The following is an 18,673-nucleotide window of genomic DNA, read 5'->3' on the forward strand; positions in this document are numbered from 1 at the left end:
GGGAAAGTCGTTTCCAAGAAAGAAGCTGACAGGAGGTAAGTAAAGAAACGGAGAGGCAAGGGGAGGAAAGGGACAGTGCTATAAAGAAGGGGGAGTAAAACAACGGGGGAGAGAGATTGAGAATAAATAAAAAAGTAGAGAGAAACAATAAATAAAAAAGTAGAGAGAAACAATAAATAAAAAAGGGGAGAGAAACACAGAATAAAAAGGGAGAGAAGCACAGAGTTAAAATTAAAAGGGGAGAGAAACAGAATAAATAAAAAAGGCGAGAGAAGCACAGAATTAAAAAAAAAGGGGAGAGGCACATTTAATAGTGGGGACTATTAATTTAAGATGGGGTGGTTTGGGGGCTATTGAATATGGGGGTGAGTTTAGGGAGAATGAGGTCTATTTATTAAATGTGACTATGAATTTATTAATGGCAGTGATGGTTGCGGGAAATAGGTATTGCTAGGCTGTTTGCAGGAAGGGAAATAGGTTTATTTATTAAATGTGAATACTATTATTTTAATGTTGGGGCTGGAGGAAGGCCTAATTATTAATCGTGGGTGCTATTGATTTAACGCTGCGTCTGGCTGTAATTTTCTAAATGTAGCCATTTTTTTCCCCAAATAGGTCCTTCAACATTCCAGGATCCAGACAAAGCCGCAACTAAAGAAACCAGCAGCTACAGGTGGTGAAAGTGAGAAGAACAGGTAGGAGAGAGCAGCAGAGTGTGTGAAATGTTGTGATTCTAGTAGGGACAATGGGAATTTTTGGTGAGTGTCGTGCCCAATGTAAGCATGCATGCCAAGAACCAGGACATACGCCAGTGAACACAGCCCGGTCCGGTCTGTCTTCGAATGTAAAGGACACTTAGTACAGCTAAGATTTCAAGGAGTGAACAGGGTGGGGAAGGGCCATGACTGATTTACAGTAACGGTGTGCCAAACACAAGCGCACGCAGCCACCTCTCCGAATCAAGCTCTAGGAATGGCAAAGTTACTTGTTTTTCTGCTGTATCTCTTGCTCCAACTACAGGGATAGTCTAAGACCAGAGTACTAGTGATGACAGTCTTGTATGCATGCTATAACATGTGTTTGCAGACAGAAGCAAATGTAAAAATGTATTTTATGTTTAGTAGACATTAACAACATCTTAATAAATGTATTTTATAGTCGGGGAAATTGTTTGTTTTTTTAACTGTTTTATCATTATTGTCTTTATTAACTGGTGTTATTAATTAAATTATTTTTTTTCTGTGCGTTCTTTTGCAAATTTATAAACCACATAGGCTTTGGACATATCATGCAGTGTAGTAGAGAACAGCAAACCTGGACCCGAATTCAACAGTATCTTGAGATCTGTGCATTGATGAATTTCGGAGTGCACAGAGGCTATTTACGTGCATTTTAAAACAAACTCACATTGCTATGGGGGAAGGGAAATAGAAAATGTTGCTACCGGGGGGGCGGGGGACGTGGGGAGGGGGAGGGGGTATGCTGCTACAGAGGAGGGGGAATCATGTGTTATTCTAGGGGTGGGGATTGCGTTACTGTGGGTTGGGGTGTTTGCAGGGGCCCACCTAGACATTTGTGGGCCCCATAACAAAAATTTGATAAGGCCACCATGTACTGCCCAAGAAAGAAAAGCTCACATATACATGGGACTATGACCAACAAGCTGTGGGCCCCAGAAGCAATGAGTGTGCCGCTTCATCGGGGGGTGGAGGGGGAATCCACTTTAGAACTGGAGAGGACTAGGGCATCCCCAGGGCCCTGGGTAGTTTTGCCCTTGTATGTGTTGCAGGGTGAGGGGAAATTTATTACTAAAGAGATCATTTGCAAATGCAAACATGTAATTCCAGCTTCTATATCATTTATAAATTAATTAAACAGAATTGGTCCCAAGACAGATCCCGCAGGTAAAATAGTAAGAACATTAGTCCAGTTAGAATATAAATCACTGTTATATTTTCTTTGGATATGGTGTTTTAGATAACCTTCATTGTACAATAAACACCTGTGAGGCTCAGTTTCAAACACTTTTGAAAACTCAAAATATACTACACCCCCTATCATTTCACAATACAATCTCGACTCACTTCCTCATACAATACAAGGAGATATGTTTAATAAGATCATTCTTTCAGAAACCCATGCTGGGTGTTGCTGATATTATTTTCTAGAACATATTCTTGAATACAGTGTCTTAACTCCTCAAGGATCTTTCCTACTATAGATGTTAACATTTTGGGTTTACAATTATTACCTTTTTGAATATGTGTACCACATTTGTTTTTTGCCAATCCATTAATACCTGTCAGTAATCATCCCTAGAAAAACTGAGCTAAGCTCTCTGACAACTCATGGATGTAAGTCACATTAAAGTTGTCTGTTTTGGACCACAAGACTTCTGTCAGGAGCAGTGGCAAGTTTGACATGGTGTCAGTAGCACTTACTTAAAAAATAATGGTATAAATTAAAATAACCTGTCCTCTCACTGCCAACAAAATCATACATTTTGGAGATATATTACAGAAAAATATACTTCTCTTCCTGATCAATGTAGATTATTTAATGTAAACCCTCTCCTCCACTTAAAGGCAAACAAAGTAACCATGTTATTGTATTCTAGTGACATTACAATTAAATAGTGCTTGTAAATATGCCAAATAAAAGTGCTTGCAAATATGCATAAGCCTAGTTCTTTAGCTCTACATTCAAAAATAGTTGTAATATTTAAAGTGTACCTGTCAACAGGTTCTCTAGCTTTACTTATTTTTTTTGTTACCACATGCTGTAGTTTATGAAAAAACATAGGTTCGCTTGTACCACTGTTCACCTGGAGTGAGAATCTTATTGGAATAGTCATTATGTGCTATGCTCAATCCCAGGCAGTCTTCCTCCAGCCCACACAGCGGTAAAGCCCTGGATCAAGCACTTTAATCTAACAGCCCAACTGGCAGCCATCATTAGGCTTGCTCACTCTATGCCTCACAGCTCTACTACTGTACAGGCTGGAGAAAGTTTGCCTCAGAGATAGCTGCAGCATAACCCTTTTGACAGCCAGAAATATTAATGCACAATTATGGGGGACACCCCAAAAGCACTGAGGAGTGCTAAAAATTATTTAGTAGATACTGCTGACAGAAATGACTTTTGACAGCCAGAAATATTAATGCACAATTAGGGAGGACACCCCAAAAGCACTGAGGAGTGCTAAAAATTATTTAGTAGATACTGCTGACAGAAATGGCTTAGATCCTTGGGTGAAGCTGGACCACTAGTCATGAACACGGGCCAGGGCCTAAGCCGTTCCTTGCCACTACGTGTCGTAAATGGCATATTGCCAACTTTACGTTTCTCCTCAGATGATTTTAAGTTTCTCTTTTTGCTATTTTTTGAGAACTTGGGCTTTTTGGATTTTACATGCCCTGTACTAGGAGATTGGGCATCGGGCTTGCCAGACGACGTTGATGGCATTTCATCGTCTATGTCATGACTAGTGGCAGCAGCTTCAGCATTAGGAGGAAGTAGGTCTTCATCTTTCCCTACTTTATCCTCCAAATTTTGGTTTTCCATTATATGTAGCACAAGAGAGCGTACCCCTAAGCCACACACACTCGGCAAAGCCTTTAAAAATTATATGCGGCACAGGAGAGTAGCACTGGACTTATACTGCTGAATCAGGGAACTTTGTAATAGCAGTACCACTGGACTTATACTGCTGAATCAGTGAACTTTGTAATAGCAGTACCACTGGACTTATACTGCTGAATCAGTGAACTTTGTAATAGGTCTTATTTCTGCATGAATTAAGGTTTTTGCAGTGTCTTGTGTAAGATATGTGCGTATTCCGGAAATGTTTTTTAGATGTATGTAACATGATTTAGATATAGAGTCGATGTGGGGAACAAAGAATAGTTGTGAGTCAAGGATTATACCTAGGCAGCGACCTTGCGGGGTGGGATTTATGGTCATGTTATCAACAGAAATAGAAATGTCAGGCAGGAAGCTTCTGTTTTTGGGTGGGAATATTATTAATTCAGTTTTTGAAAGATTGAGTTTGAGTTGGTGAGAAGAGATCCAAGATGAAATGGTAGAAAGACAGTCAGTAATGCGAGACAACACAGATGGCGAGAGATCAGGAGAGGATAGATAGATTTGTGTATCATCCGCATAGAGATGATACTGAAATCCAAAGGAGCTTATTCGTTTTCCCAAGAGAAGTGGTGTAGATAGAGAATAGCAGAGGACCTAGGAATGAGCCTTGTGGTCTCCAACTGATAAAGGAAGCGGAGCAGAGGTGGATCCAGAGAAATGAACACTGAAAGAGCGATTAGATAGGTAGGATGAGAACCAGGATAGGACCTAAGGTTTGTAGTGTTTGTATGAGGAGAGAGTGGTCAACAGTGTCAAATGCAGCAGAGAGATCCAGGAGAATTAGAAGAGCATATATACAAACCTTTGTTATATTACAATATTCAAAATCAATATTATAGTGAAAATCACTGAAGTAAATATGTTAATTAAAGGGATATTGCATGACTGAGGTAATACAACCAGAAATAACAAGACAACTTACGATAGATTCTGGATCTTGCACACCGGATGTTTTAGAGCATTACATAAGAACCGAACTCCATCATCTCTTAGATTATTGTCGTTAAGTCTGCAGAGAGTACATGAGATGGAAATCAATGGGGATTATACTACACAAATAACAGAGCATACATGTATGAATAGTTTTGTGGAACTATAAATCAAGACATGATCTAAATAAATTGTTTAAGAGTAGCTTATAGATTACAGTTTCTTCATTTTTAGCATTAAAACCCATGTTATGGATGTCAAATTCTGTAAAATTCACATGTTGACGACTTGCCTACAATCATCATCATCATCATCATTTATTTATGAAGCACCACTAATTCCACAGTGCTGTACAGAGAACTCACTCACATAAGTCTCTGCCCCTTAGGGAATTTAGTCTGTAATCCCCAAACACACACACACAGACTAGGGTCAATTGGATAACGTTAGATTTGGAGGTAATTTTCTCCATTTCACCAAAACTCTTATCCCAAATAACAGACTAATAACAGAAAATTACACACCCCACCCATGTTCAAGAACTTATGTTGACAGTTTCATTTCCAAAAAGAAGACATAAAGAAGTATACTTATTTATACCCTAAGTTATTTCCTGTATGTAGAGCTGGTGCCAGTCTCTCCATGTCCTCACTGTGAATTTTACAAAGACCTAGCCAAAGTTCCTCTGTATTCCTGCAGGATTCAAGGATAAAAGACAACACAGTATAATCTAGAGGTGTCAGATGGACATCGGATACGTTAAAACTTCTGTATGATCCAAGACATTCTGAAACTAAATCCTTATTCTGAGTCTCAAAGAGATCAAAAAACACATTGAGAACCTTTCTCTTGTCCTCTTTGCACTCTTGGACATCAATAACGGTTTGTTGGAGAAAGGTGATGACATCTTTGGTTGTTTGAGAGGACAATTCTCCCAAATAAGGCTCTAAAATGGACCTGGTGTAGTTGTCCGAGAGACCGCAGAGAAAACAAAAAAATATTTCACCATGGTTGTCTTTATATGATTTGGTTTCTTCAAGTGATTTATGTAACTTCTCAGGACATTCATTAATGTAATGGACCAAGGCAGCAAAAAACTCCTGTAAAGTGACATGTAAGAAGGAAAAGGTCACATTAGGTGATTGGTCTGATTTAATCATTAAGCTTGAAAAGAGCTCTGATGAAGTGTCCACATTAAATGATGCCAGATCTTGTTCATTAAATGCAACAATGTGATTCATTACTCCATGTTCTGCCATCCACCCAATAGATGTCAACAGTTCCCGAACCCCCTCCTTATCCTGGCTGTGATTGGACACAATGTTGGCAATAAAAGTCGCGAAGAGTTGTGTCAATGTTTTGGGCAATGATGACATCATCTGATCATTATTTGTTGGCTGGTCTTTGAAGCACTTTGATAATACTGTACAGATGATCCAGCAGTAGGATGGGAGATAACAGAAACTGTAGAGTGTCCCATTATCCCGTATATAATTAAATGCTTTGTCTGACAATTCCTTGTTCCTGAAAAAATGTTCACAGTACATCTGTATGTCCCTGGGCAAGAAACCCATAATCTGAGTTTGTCGCTTGAAAGCTGTGGTATCAACTGATGCTAGTTTTGTTCGACTGGTGGTTAGTACAGAACAGCCCTTGAGAAGTGACTGTCTCACCAAACTAACCACAATCACACCAGGATTTTCTATCTGCTTTATATTATGACACAATTGTCTTAATCTGAAATCCATTCGGTGACTACTTTCATCTAAGCCATCAAATATAAATAGCAGTTTTTCAGGATCCTGTAAGATGTTATCAAGCTGACCCTGAAGATATGGATATTGTCCAAGGATCATCGTCTCTAAACTGACCTCATCCAGCCTGTTGATTTCCTTGAATGTGAAGAAGAAGACAAAAGCAAATCTCTGGTAGTGTTTTCCATTCGCCCAGTCATAGACAAACTTCTGCATCATTGTGGTCTTCCCGATTCCTGGAACTCCGCTCACCAGTACTGTACGTGGCACACATTTTAATCGCTGAGACCATCGAAACAGCCTGTTGAGAGAAATACACGACATCTCATTTTTTAAGTAATCCTCATGTTTCTGTCCAGTCTCTATAAGCCAGTGCTGAGATCGCTTATGAAGGGGGCGAAGATAGCCAACAATCAGATCCATGCCATGTTCAGAAATGTAGGAACTTTGATTTTCCTGCATAGATCCTGGAGACCTGTTTTCTACTAGATCCTGACTTTTATCCAGCAGATGTTGCTTGTGATGTCCTTGCTTATCTGCCAAATATACAAAAAATATAATAAAGCTCATTACTAAAAATAGGATTTGGTATGCAATGGAAATACTTAAATAGTAGAGTGTTGCCGTTAGATGCCAATAGCGTCATTTGTCTAAAGAAACCTTGCTTCAATCCAACTTAAATTTAGTTTTGGGTGAAGGATTACTTTTTTGAGATTTATTACTCGCCTAATCCACCTTTAACAGTCCCACCGTGGCCACCTCTACATTACCCTCACTTACTTGATTTCAAGAGGTAGTTTTGTCTATGGCCCTTCCCTAGATCTCATTTGCATACACTCAGTAGTACACAGGGGGAAGGGTATCAATATCACTTCTTTAAAGTACATAAGTAGGAGTAGTGTTCATGTGACTGGTGTGGGACTAGAGATTTCGGGACCCGGTGGATTGGGTAAACAACACATGACCTTTGAAATCACAGCTGCCAAGTCCATCCCACCTTCAGCAGTTCTTGGTGAAAATTAAGAAACAGGAAGCGGTGGTGGGGTAAATGACAGGTATTTAACGGCTAACGACAAAGATAGGCAAATATACATTTCAGAGAACAAGCAAATACTAGAACCTATTTTACTGCACAACTGTTTACTTGTGGCCACTAGCTGCTATGGGCAACATCTCCAATTTCCCTTTTTTTTTAGAAGGTATGATAAATCTACTCCTAAGACTGAGCAGCATTCCTTCCCATAATAGTCTATTATTGTAAGTATACAAAGGTTACTCTTATCATTGGTCACTGATCTTTTCTCTAGTACTGTGTTACCTTATGTCCTCAATGTGTTATATAGATATACAGATCTAATATTAGAATCCCTATCAATGATTTTTTTCTCTGGGGACAACCTAGCCTAAATTCGGCTCAGCAGGGGTTTACAAAGAGCTATTGGTCCTTTTGTGAACCCCTTGACCTGCTTTGTGTACACGCCATTGTGAGCCTAACAGGGCTGTAGTCCCTCTGATGCCAGATTTAGTGCCGGCCATTCAGTAAGGGATTTTATCCTTGGTATGTGGATTCAGGGCTATTTGGCCATCGACCGTTTGGTTCGGGTACTCAGTCGATAGCTGTGCTTTCTCCACACCAATTTATTATAATTACATCTGTGACCTATTTTGTCAAATTTACAAATGTGTCCGAATGTTTATTTGCAATTTACAGTTTTAAAGTATAACATGTGGGAAGGTGACTGTGCAATGGAAAGGCGGCATCAACAATGTTGGACAGAGTGAAACAGGCAATCAATGCATATTTAAATATTTGTGATTTTACTGCAGAAATCTTAAGAGTTTATTTACAGATCAGTGAAAGTAATCAAAGAAGGAGGTAATCAAGCCGCTTATGGTTTCTCTAACATAGAAGGTGCCTTTATTGTATCAAATGTAATAATTATTCCTTTTTTGCTTCCTGTTATATGTTTTGTTTGGAGTGTTATACTAAAAAAAAAGACACAGAGACACCAGGATTCTAAATGTAAGTATACTTTTTATCCTCTTACCTGTTATTTTTGTTCACATTTGATACAATACAGGCACCTTCTATATTAGAGGAACCATAAGCACCTCAATTACCTCCTCCTTTTAAATACTTTCCCATATATCCTTTGAAACTAGTGTATGGGTTCTTAGAGTGTATTTAGGCTGCATTGGGTATTTGGAGCACTAGTGAAGATCCCATATACTTCATATTATTTACAGATCATTCTGCTGGAATTGTGTGCTGATAAAGTGGGTGTGAGAGAGTGAAGAGTAGACAATCAGTGACTACTGGCACTAATAGTATTTTAGTATAGTAATTAGGAGTGGAGAAAAAAAAACTCTGTCTTGCTCTTTGACTCTAAGCAGCACAACCTAAAACAACAACAATTTCTTTCTTGAGTTTAATATCCAAGGAGTAGATTTATCAAACCTTCTACAAGGAAAGTGATCATTCATTTAGACATTGCAGAAAATTATAGCTTGTATGGGCAACACCTCCACTGTCCCTTTTTAGAAGGTCAGATAAATCTACATCCAAGTGTTTCAATCTGCAGGCAATTGTGTGAGGGACAGTATCACTGACTCTGGTAATAGTAAGCAGCCAAAAAACAGGCTGCTATCTGACTGTGAGCAGCAAACCCCAATTTTTTTTTTCTTGCCTTTAAAATCCAAGGGCCTGATTTATTAAGGAAGTAAAGCAAAAAAAAAAGAGTAACTTTGCACCTTGGTAAAACCATGCATTGGTGGGGGAAGTAAATTAGAAATTTAGGGACAGATTTGAGGTCGTGGTAGAGCATGTCTTAGATCAACTTTAAATGACATTGTAAAAATAAAACTATCAAGTATTTGTGTGCTACATGAAAAAACAGCCAGTACTTAACTTATGTGCAAAATAATAAACCAATTTGCACCCCTTGCACTGTAACATGGTTTTGTCCAGGAAAAAACTTACTCATTTAGAAATAAGATAGACAAGAGAAATGTTATTATTTTACATTCTGTTACATATCAGAAAATTAGTAACTTGGATCAATAAATGACCCTGTTAGGAATAATGTATGTTACAGTGTGACGAAACGAGTTTAATATCACTTTAACCAGCCTGTCCTTCGTTTATCACAAAATGTGGAGCATAACAACATGTACATTTTATAGCCGTTCGTGTTCACCAGCTCACAAGAGTGCAAGTGTAGTGTCTAAATACATCTGGCTAAGGGGATATTGTAGCCATGCTGCTTTTCATTCTATGTTACCCATTGTAAAAATGTGTTTTGTTCCTATTGCAGTGATGCTGTTATGTATTTTTTGTAAATTGAAGCCAGGTGGGTTATGGGTAAGGATCAGGTGGGGTACAGTTCCAGGATATAGGTGAGGGTGCTGTAGCTGCATTCATTCTCCCCTTCCTTACTCTACAGGAAGTCCTGATCAGCAGGAAGCTAGTTCTGGCTGAAAAAGCTTGTAAGGGCTTAATACTGGGAGTGTTATTTAATCACCTTGCCCTTGCCCCTTAATTAACCTGAGTATGTCCCCATTGTCTCAGGTTGTACCAGACTTCTGGTGTCAGCTGGTAGGGACTAAGGGATGCATTAGGTTTAGAAGGGACAGACCTGTAACAGCCCTTTTTTGACAGACATCCATTCTCAAAGGATCCCACTATTTAAGGCCACCCCTGACACAGCCCGAGTATGGGAAATCTTCAGGGTATAGAGGGAATAGTGAGAGCCAGGGATGCTTGCTGGTATCTTTGTTTTTATCCTGGGTAGAATTCCAGTGTTGAAGTCTAGGCTTCTGCTGGACTGAGGAAAGGACAGATCGTCAGGCTGTGTGGCCAGGATACAGCAAGTCAGGACATCAGGTTACTGTAACTCTTTAAGGGACAGATAATCATCATCATCATCACCATTTATTTATATAGTGCCACTAATTCTGCAGCGCTGTACAGAGAACTCACATCAGTCCCTGCCCCATTGGAACTTACAGTCTAAATTCCCTATCACACACACAGACAGACAGACACACACACAGACTAGGGTCAGTTTTGATAGCAGCCGATTAACCTACTAGTATTTTTTTTTTTTTTGAGTGTGGGAGGAAACCAGAGCACCCGGAGGAAACCCACGCAAACACAGGGAGAACATACAAACTCCACACAGATAAGGACATGGTCGGGAATTGAGCTCATGACCCCAGTGCTGTTAGGCAGAAGTGCTAACCGCTAAGCCACCGTGCTCTTCTTCCAGATTACTGTAAGGGACAGATAATGTGGTAAACCTTCCTGGCATTTATTTACTGTTTGAAATCTAGGGGTAAATGTATGAACATGCAGGTTCTTCAACACCCGCGTGTCCAGCGTGTTCGGCGATTAAATTTCAAGCAGCGCTGCATTGTAAAGGGAAGTTTCCCTTTCCCTTTACAATGCAGCACCGCTTTAATCGCCGAACACGCTGAACACGTGGGTGTTGAAGAACCCGCATGTTCATACATTTACCCCCTAGTGTTTTTTATTGTAATAAATGTACAGTTGTACCTTTCTAACTGCATTTGCTTGAATGACTATAGGAACCTTAGAAGGTACTGGGTATGCTTCCTTGGCATAGAAAGGTGTCTTCACATAGAGTAAACTGTTTCCTTCCATTACCTGCTTATGCATCAGATATTTTCTGTGTTCTCTGTCTACACAGACCAATAAAACTTTCACTATGTAGTCCCCAGACATACAGATCTTGTAGTAAAATTTTCCATAAATCCTTTTTATCTTTTTAAAGGGACTGCCGACCATCGCTCAGTTTGTCTCTCTGCCCTGCTGAAACAAAGTCAGTTCTTTTTCAATCGGATTTAATTCGGCAAGATGGAAAACTGGTAAGGCAGTGTTTTACATCACAATCTGGTCATTTGATCTATACAGTGTATGAATTGAGTCCCTTCCTATGCGGCCAAACTGCTCATTGATGTAGTGATTCAATGCAAGGGTTGAACGGTCACTGGTTTCCTCAGAAAATTTAGTCAGCAAGGTGCCATTAAAAAGTAGCTGGGTGGGGGCAGTTGTAATAATATTGAAAATTGTTGGAGGTTATTGTCGATACCTGCCAGGACTGATCAGATTGGTGGTCAGTGGTCTAACACACACTTCTGGCTGTAGTACTCACATAATGCCTGTTCTAATAGGAGAAACAATGGTTTGTTCTATTATAATAGGACTCCAAGGGCTGGATGGCAAGTAAAAACAGTCGGGTGGAGCCCCCGGGAAATAGGTGCTGGGGAGAACACTGACGATAGCACCATATAATATGTGGTTGGCGTTAGAAAGATCATCAGCGGAGATCACAGTCAGCCTATACTGACAATGTAGAGCTGATTAGTTCAATAGAAAAAAATATTTATGATGGTCATGTGTATTATACGTGTCTTCTACATGTGCATTTGTAGAAACTGATACAATTTTATAGTGAGAGTCAAAGCACCTATTGTAATATTTCTCCAAATCTGGGATACAATGAGAAGCAGGATATGAAGTCAGAGTATTGGATCACAGAATATGTTAACTCAACAAACTCCTGCATGTGTGGTCAAGTTTGAAGTGGGAGGGGCTAGATCAACAGCCAATCCAACCAGATCAATGGTAACAGCAGCAATATGAAAATAAGTTCTTACACCAATTTGTTTGTCTTTAGTTCAACTCCAAAAGCCTATTTCATACCAAGAGAGTATTTAGAAGCCCCACAAATTTCAAATCATGAATACATATCTAATATTGTACTGATATTCAATTTCAACAGAGATTATATAGTTGTTTTGACTATGAAATACCCAATTTATCAAGGTCACATGTGTAGATGTGGGTGTAGAAAAGACTGGAGTGACAACTGTCAGGAGTGAAACATATCTCTCTCTCTCTCTCCTAATACTGAACAAAATGTTGATATGACATTTTTTTCCAATGCTTTTTATTTTTGCCAAACAGTATGCATTGATCACCTGAGGTCTAAAGTTCTCCAAGGTATGGACGAGAGGAATCAGACAGTGGTCACAGAATTTCTCCTCCTGGGATTTGGAAACCTCCACAACCTCAGAATCTTACTTTTCATCCTCTTTCTGATCATTCATATTGCTGCCTTATTAGCAAATGTCCTCGTTATCGTCTTATTTGTGTTCCACCGCAGTCTTCACTCCCCCATGTACTTTTTTCTCAGCCAGTTGTCCTTGTCGGAAATCCTGTTCACCAATAACATTGTGCCCAACATGCTGTGGCTGATACTGGTGGGGAAAGGAAAAGTGTCAGTCTCCAGTTGTATTTTCCAGTTCTATTTATTAGCCGTTCCATCCATATCCCAATGTTTGCTGCTGGCAGCCATGTCCTTTGACCGTTTTGTGGCCATCTGTAGACCATTACATTATGCCATCACTATGACCTCCACACTTCAGGTTCAGATAGTCACCTTCTGCTGGCTGGTGGGTTTCGCAATGCCACTATTTGTATACATTTTCTTAAATAATTTGAAATTCTGTGGTCTCAATGTAATCAATAATTTCTTTTGTGATATTGCACCTCTGGTGCGGCTTTCTTGCTCCGATACATCTTCTGTGGAATTGGCCACGGCTATGGTTGCTTTTCCCGTCATCTTGGTTCCATTCATGTTCATCGTGGTTACCTACATCTCTATCCTTCATACCATCCTCAAGATGTCCTCCACCAACAGCAGACAGAACGTTTTCTCCACCTGCAGCTCTCACCTAACCATTGTGTGTATTTTCTACGGCACACTATCATCTTATTATCTATTGCCTCCGAGAGAAAATTCTATAAATACAAACAAAGGTCTTTCTTTACTTTGCACACTGGTGACTCCTTTATTCAACCCCCTTATCTACAGCTTGAGAAGCCAGGAGATCAGATCCGCCATTTACAAGTCTGCCAAAATTATAAGGCAATTGAAAGTAAATCTAGGTGTATCTGGAAAGACAGGGTTTGGAATAAAATTCATATCAGGACCAAAACAATCATAACTACAAAGTAGATCCCAGTTTTTGATCATCAATAGACATTAAAGTCTGTGGAGAGTGGAGAATAAAAAAATACCACACGATCAAGTGTAATGCCCTGCAAATTACTGAATGGTTCTCTAAAGTCCTTCAGGGTGAGAAGCAGGGACATGGCCAGACCTAGGGCCTGATTCATTAAGGATCTTAACTTAAGAAACTTCTTATTTCAGTCTCCTGGACAAAACCATGTTACAATGCAAGGGGTGCAAATTAATATTCTGTTTTGCACATAAGTTAAATACTGACTGTTTTTTCATGTAGCGCACAAATATCAACTTTACATTTCAGTGTACAAATAAGCTATCAAGTATTTGTGTGCTACATGAAAAAACAGTCAGTATTTAACTTATGTGCAAAACAGAATACTAATTTGCACCCCTTGCATTGTAACATGGTTTTGTCCAGGAGACTGAAATAAGAAGTTTCTTAAGTTAAGGTCCTTAATGAATCAGGCCCCTACTTTTTAACTGTCATATCTAGGGATAAAGGGATCTGGCCAAACTTGCTGTTTAACTCTCATATCTATGGATGAAAAGTTTTGCAAAATCCTTGAATATTTTCCTGTTATAAATTTATAAAATCTCAACTTCCACCCTCCTCTGTTTTCTCTATCAGTTTATGACTATTTTTATATTGTTTTGTGTGATTACATTATTTATGTGAACCCGTTATAAATTTACCAATTTAGATATATAATTTCAGGGTCCACCCTCTAGCTAGTAAAACAATAAGGATATCTTGCCGGGTGGGCGTATTCTGTTCTGTCTGTGCTTGATTACCACTGCCGCATCTTCACCTTAATTTAATTTTTCAGTAAACAATATCTAAATAGTGCAGTGAGCTTAGCTTGAGGACGGCATAAATAGCAGGTTGGAAATGTTCTCAATTTGTGGATTTACTGTAATCTATGTATGTAAAAAAAAAGAGGTGATATTATCATTATTCATTGTGAATAGTTGTGAATTCGCACTTTTCATTACACAATATTTACCTACAATAATCAAATTATTTGTATAAACAATGTCATGAAAATCAGTAGCCTCAGGTTCTTGTGTCAAAATTTTTTGGGGAATAATGGTGCTATCACCTCTTTTTTTTTACATACATAGATTTAAACCATCTAAATGACCATATCTTGGCATTGGTTGACTCTGGGAGTGAACTTCTCCATAGTGAATTCCATCCTGTGCTGAACAGGTAGACCTGCAGCATGGGGTTTCCATGTCATAAAGTGATTCCAGCCCAAGCCTGGTCAGCACAGGATGGAATTCACTATGGGAATTGGGCACTGAAAAAGCATGCACCCCAGCCCCATGCTGAATTGCACTGGGACACCTCCTGGCACTCATTGATGGTAGGTGCCATGGTGATGTGTTATAGCACTTAAAAAGTTAAGTAACTTTCTGAAACTACAAGTCACAGAGAGCCCTAGCAGCCACAATGTTCTCGGGCATGAATGAGGTTGTGGAACTAAAAGCATAAGCATATCCTGTCATCTAGTGCCCATAAAAAGTAGAAAAAAGACAGACACCAGTGGGTAAATGTATTAAGCAGCGGATCAGTCAAATCGCTGATATTTGGCGATTGTGACGGCCATATTTACAATGGAAATTTTATTAAAGGCAAAACTCGCTGGGTTTTGGCCTTAATAAAATTGTCGTTTTAAATATGGCCGTCACAATCGCTGAATATCAGCGATTTGACTGATCCGCTGCTTAATACATTTACCCCCATATGTTTTAATCTTTTATTTTAAATAAATACTAACGGAAAACCTTAGTTTTCCACTTTATTAATCACCTAGATCCACATGGAGTCTTCTATTCTTGCATTCTGAAGTAAACTCTTAGGGAAATTTTTTCTAAAAAACCGTTAACAAGCAAATGAATGATGCCAGTATGTGAATACCAAATTAGAGTGTCTTGCCTCTGATTTTCTGGAGCATGGGAAAACTGCTCTGATTGGCTTTTTGCGTATTGACACCTCTTGGTGCCTTCACCACTGACTGAGCTAACTTAAAGCTTTTAAAACTCAGAGTACACGGTAGTCCATAAATTTACTTGATTCATAAATTCAGGCTGCATGTTCAAAATGTGGCCCCTTGTGTGACGATGCAGAAAAGGCAGTAAAAGTGGTACTTACTACTTAGCAAAACAGACTGAAACTAGGATATTTACTTGAACTATACTGATCAAAATCTGAGACTCAAGGATTAAAGCTCCAAAAACACCTTTCCAGGAAAACTAGGAACAGATGGGAGCTTGTGGAAAATCAATCTAAATAAAAAATAGTCTGCAGAGCTTGTGTCATTTATTAAACAGTTTCCATTTGATAAGTTCTACCTGGCCACCTGGAAATGGTGAGAATAATTTACCTCTGGGTCCTTACTGTATTATGGTGGTCAACAAAACCCAGGGTGGGTTTAGTGATAATAAATAGGAGTATAAAGCATTGTGGTAACTACTGTTTGATAAATAGGTGAAGCAAGCAGCTTTTGAGTAACATAACCCTGATATAGCCATATCAGAGCTAGATAAAAAGGCTACATAGTCTGATGTCAGAACTAAAGCATTAGAAGCAAAATTGGCCAGTGTCTACCGATCTTGCATTCGAAAGATAACATGTGACATTTGGGTGTGTATGTTGAGTTGCATCTCAAGATGCATCCAACTCAGAAACAGTAGTATTTGCGCCAGACATACGTCGAGCATACAAGTGTGTATACTTATGCCTAACAAAAGATGTGGCTTGACAGTGTTAGTAGTAAATGCATAAGCCTATTTATGTACAATATAATAATGCAATAAAGTATATAATACACAAGAGAGAGAAGTGTCTTAACAGTTATCAATAAATGGTAAAGTTCAAATGGAAATGTCAATTAAGTAATGAAAATAGACAAATGCCACTTCATATAATATAGCCGCCCATGATAATTAATTAAGTACTGCTTAATAGGCTGGAGGGGGCAATACTCAATCAGCCAATCAGAAGCAGCTTTTGATACTCATCATCATCATCAGTATCATAATGAGTACCTTTGTACCAGCCCTTCAGGAGGAGATGCACATCTGCATTTAATTATGTTGCACTAATGTAAACATGCCCTTATGCTTGCCTGCCCCTGCTCGCCAAGTTGAAGAGGACACAAATCTATGATTCTGCGTCAACCAGATAAAATAAAGTTCAAAAACATAATAAAAAATCTAGTTAAACTTTACAGAATCAGGATACAGTTTATTTTAAACTACTACAGTACATGCATTGTTTTAATGTATCTAAATCAAATCTAAATAGTTGGTGGTAGATTTATATGAGGACAAGCAAGGTTTTAATAGTCAAAGTATATCTGACAGTGACATGTTGATTTTTCTATCTAGACGAAAACTTTTGATTGTTGTGACATTTGTTGCTGCAAGCCATGCTATGAAAATAATTGCATAGATTACCAAATATTTTAATCATCCAGCAGAGCTCATGACATGTCTTATCAGAGCAGTTTGTTTGAGAGATTATGAGGTTCAAAAATAGACTAATTTGTCTTATTATTAATTCCCGAGCTTCATAGTTCAATGTCATATTTGGCCTCTAACTGTGTGTGATGTCTAACACTTGAATTGGCAGCAATTTTATCATTTTTCAGTATTTACACTTTTATATTAACATGTGCATTATATAAATATTCAGAGTTCCTAGATGAAGTTATCTGCAGCTATAGCTCATTGTATTAAAATTAGAGATGCTCAGGCTCAGTTCCCTAAGAACCGAACATACCCGAACTTAGCAGATCCGAGTACCGTTGCGCGCCCTCAGAATTGAAAACGAGGCAAAAAGTCATTGTCTCGTGAGTTTTGGATTCTATAAGTACTGCCCTCCACAGCATCCAGCACCATTATACAGAGGAACACAGAAGGGGTAGCACAGTTCTTGGCAGTCTCTAGTGCAGTTGGGCAGCGTCATAGGTAAAAAAGAAAGAGGAGGGGTAGCAGTGTTCTTCAAAGTCTCCAGTGACATTCAGGAGAGCTCCATTGCTCCATTGCTAATTGTCATTGCTGAGATAGAAATAATAGGGCTTCCAGGCTTTGTCTTCTACATCTGCAGTCACATTGTACCCTGTTATATAGGTAATACATATAGAGGAGAGCTTCATTGCTCCATTGCTAATTGTCATTGCTGAAATAGAAATAATAGGGCTGGCAGGCTTGGTCTTCTAAATCTGCCATCACATTGTACCCTGTTATATAGGTAATACATATAGAGGAGAGCTTCATTGCTCCATTGCTAATTGTCATTGCTGAAATAGAAATAATAGGGCTGGCAGTCTTGGTCTAAATCTGCAGTCACACTGTACTGTGTCAACAAAATGGATTCACAGCAGTACACAGAAGACCAAAGCTTTATTGAGACAGACACAAAGATAGGGAAGGGTGCATAAATTAAGGCAAGACATTCAACAAAACTTCAAACAGTGATGGAGGAATGGGTTGGAGGGGTAAGGAAGGGGGAGACACAAGCCCAAGGTTTTATTGAATAAACAGACACATAGGGTGATAAGGAGAAGACGGAGACAGAAAATTAATCATCTTCCTCTTCCTCAGGACTGTCAATGATCTCTTAGCAGGCTGGGAATCAGCCTGCGACAGTCCTGTCACCTTTTCTCCCTTTTCAAGATGAGGTGATGCCTGGCAAGCCTATTAGTGTTCTTAAATCAGTTCATAAGGCGCCAGGCGTCCTGTATTGCCCCAATGGTGTGGTCCCAGGAAATAATCCATAAAATACCTAATGGTATGAAAGGCAAGTTCTGGGCGCACTGTCCTTAAGTTCATGTTCCAAGGCATCCAACAGTGCCTGTGCAGTGTGGGCAGTCCCAAAAATACGCTGTGCTGTTTCCCTTCTGGTGATGCAGAAGTGGCCATATTGGCACAGGTTCCGGGAGTGCATGAATGTCCTGAGAGGCAGACATCCCTGGATAGCCATCCATGCAATGTCTTTGTGTCTATTAGTCAGCCTCTTAAAGGCCATATTCTCCCACACGTGTTTTGTTGTTGCAGCAGAAAGTCCTGGAACAGACTCCATAATGTCTTTAGCTCTGATAAGCTTGTGGACAGTATTTAGCTTGCACAAGTCTGGTTTAATTCCCTCCAAATGGTGCTTCCTCACAAATTGTCCAACATCCAGGTAAAACCAAGGTGTAATCCAGATGGTGCTCCCTCCGAAATTGTCCAAAATCCAGGTAAAACCAAGGTGTAGTCCAGTAGCAGAGCAAATGTTCTTTT

The 18,673-nt window shown here is 39.2% G+C and overlaps 1 protein-coding gene and 1 long non-coding RNA gene across 2 annotated transcripts in view; one reads left to right on the top strand and one right to left on the bottom strand.

Annotated features, from left to right (window-relative positions):
- Positions 1 to 330: 330 nt before the first annotated feature.
- The window catches only part of LOC142127186 (uncharacterized), a 32,228-nt gene continuing 13,885 nt past the window's right edge, over positions 331 to 18,673 (top strand). Inside the window, exons 1-2 of the long non-coding RNA XR_012685337.1 lie at positions 331 to 695; positions 11,123 to 11,216. This is a non-coding gene — a long non-coding RNA (uncharacterized LOC142127186). The remainder of the gene's footprint in view (positions 696 to 11,122; positions 11,217 to 18,673) is intronic.
- LOC142127183 (NACHT, LRR and PYD domains-containing protein 12-like) lies at positions 4,564 to 6,861 on the bottom strand. The gene is made up of 2 exons (XM_075194315.1): positions 5,176 to 6,861; positions 4,564 to 4,654 (listed from the first exon to the last, which is right to left on the bottom strand). Exons 1-2 carry the CDS (start codon positions 6,789 to 6,791, stop codon positions 4,564 to 4,566), a joined length of 1,707 nt encoding a protein of 568 aa, XP_075050416.1. The 5' UTR covers positions 6,792 to 6,861.

Source organism: Mixophyes fleayi, unplaced genomic scaffold (assembly GCF_038048845.1).
Source record: "Mixophyes fleayi isolate aMixFle1 unplaced genomic scaffold, aMixFle1.hap1 Scaffold_29, whole genome shotgun sequence".
NCBI lineage: Eukaryota > Metazoa > Chordata > Amphibia > Anura > Limnodynastidae > Mixophyes > Mixophyes fleayi.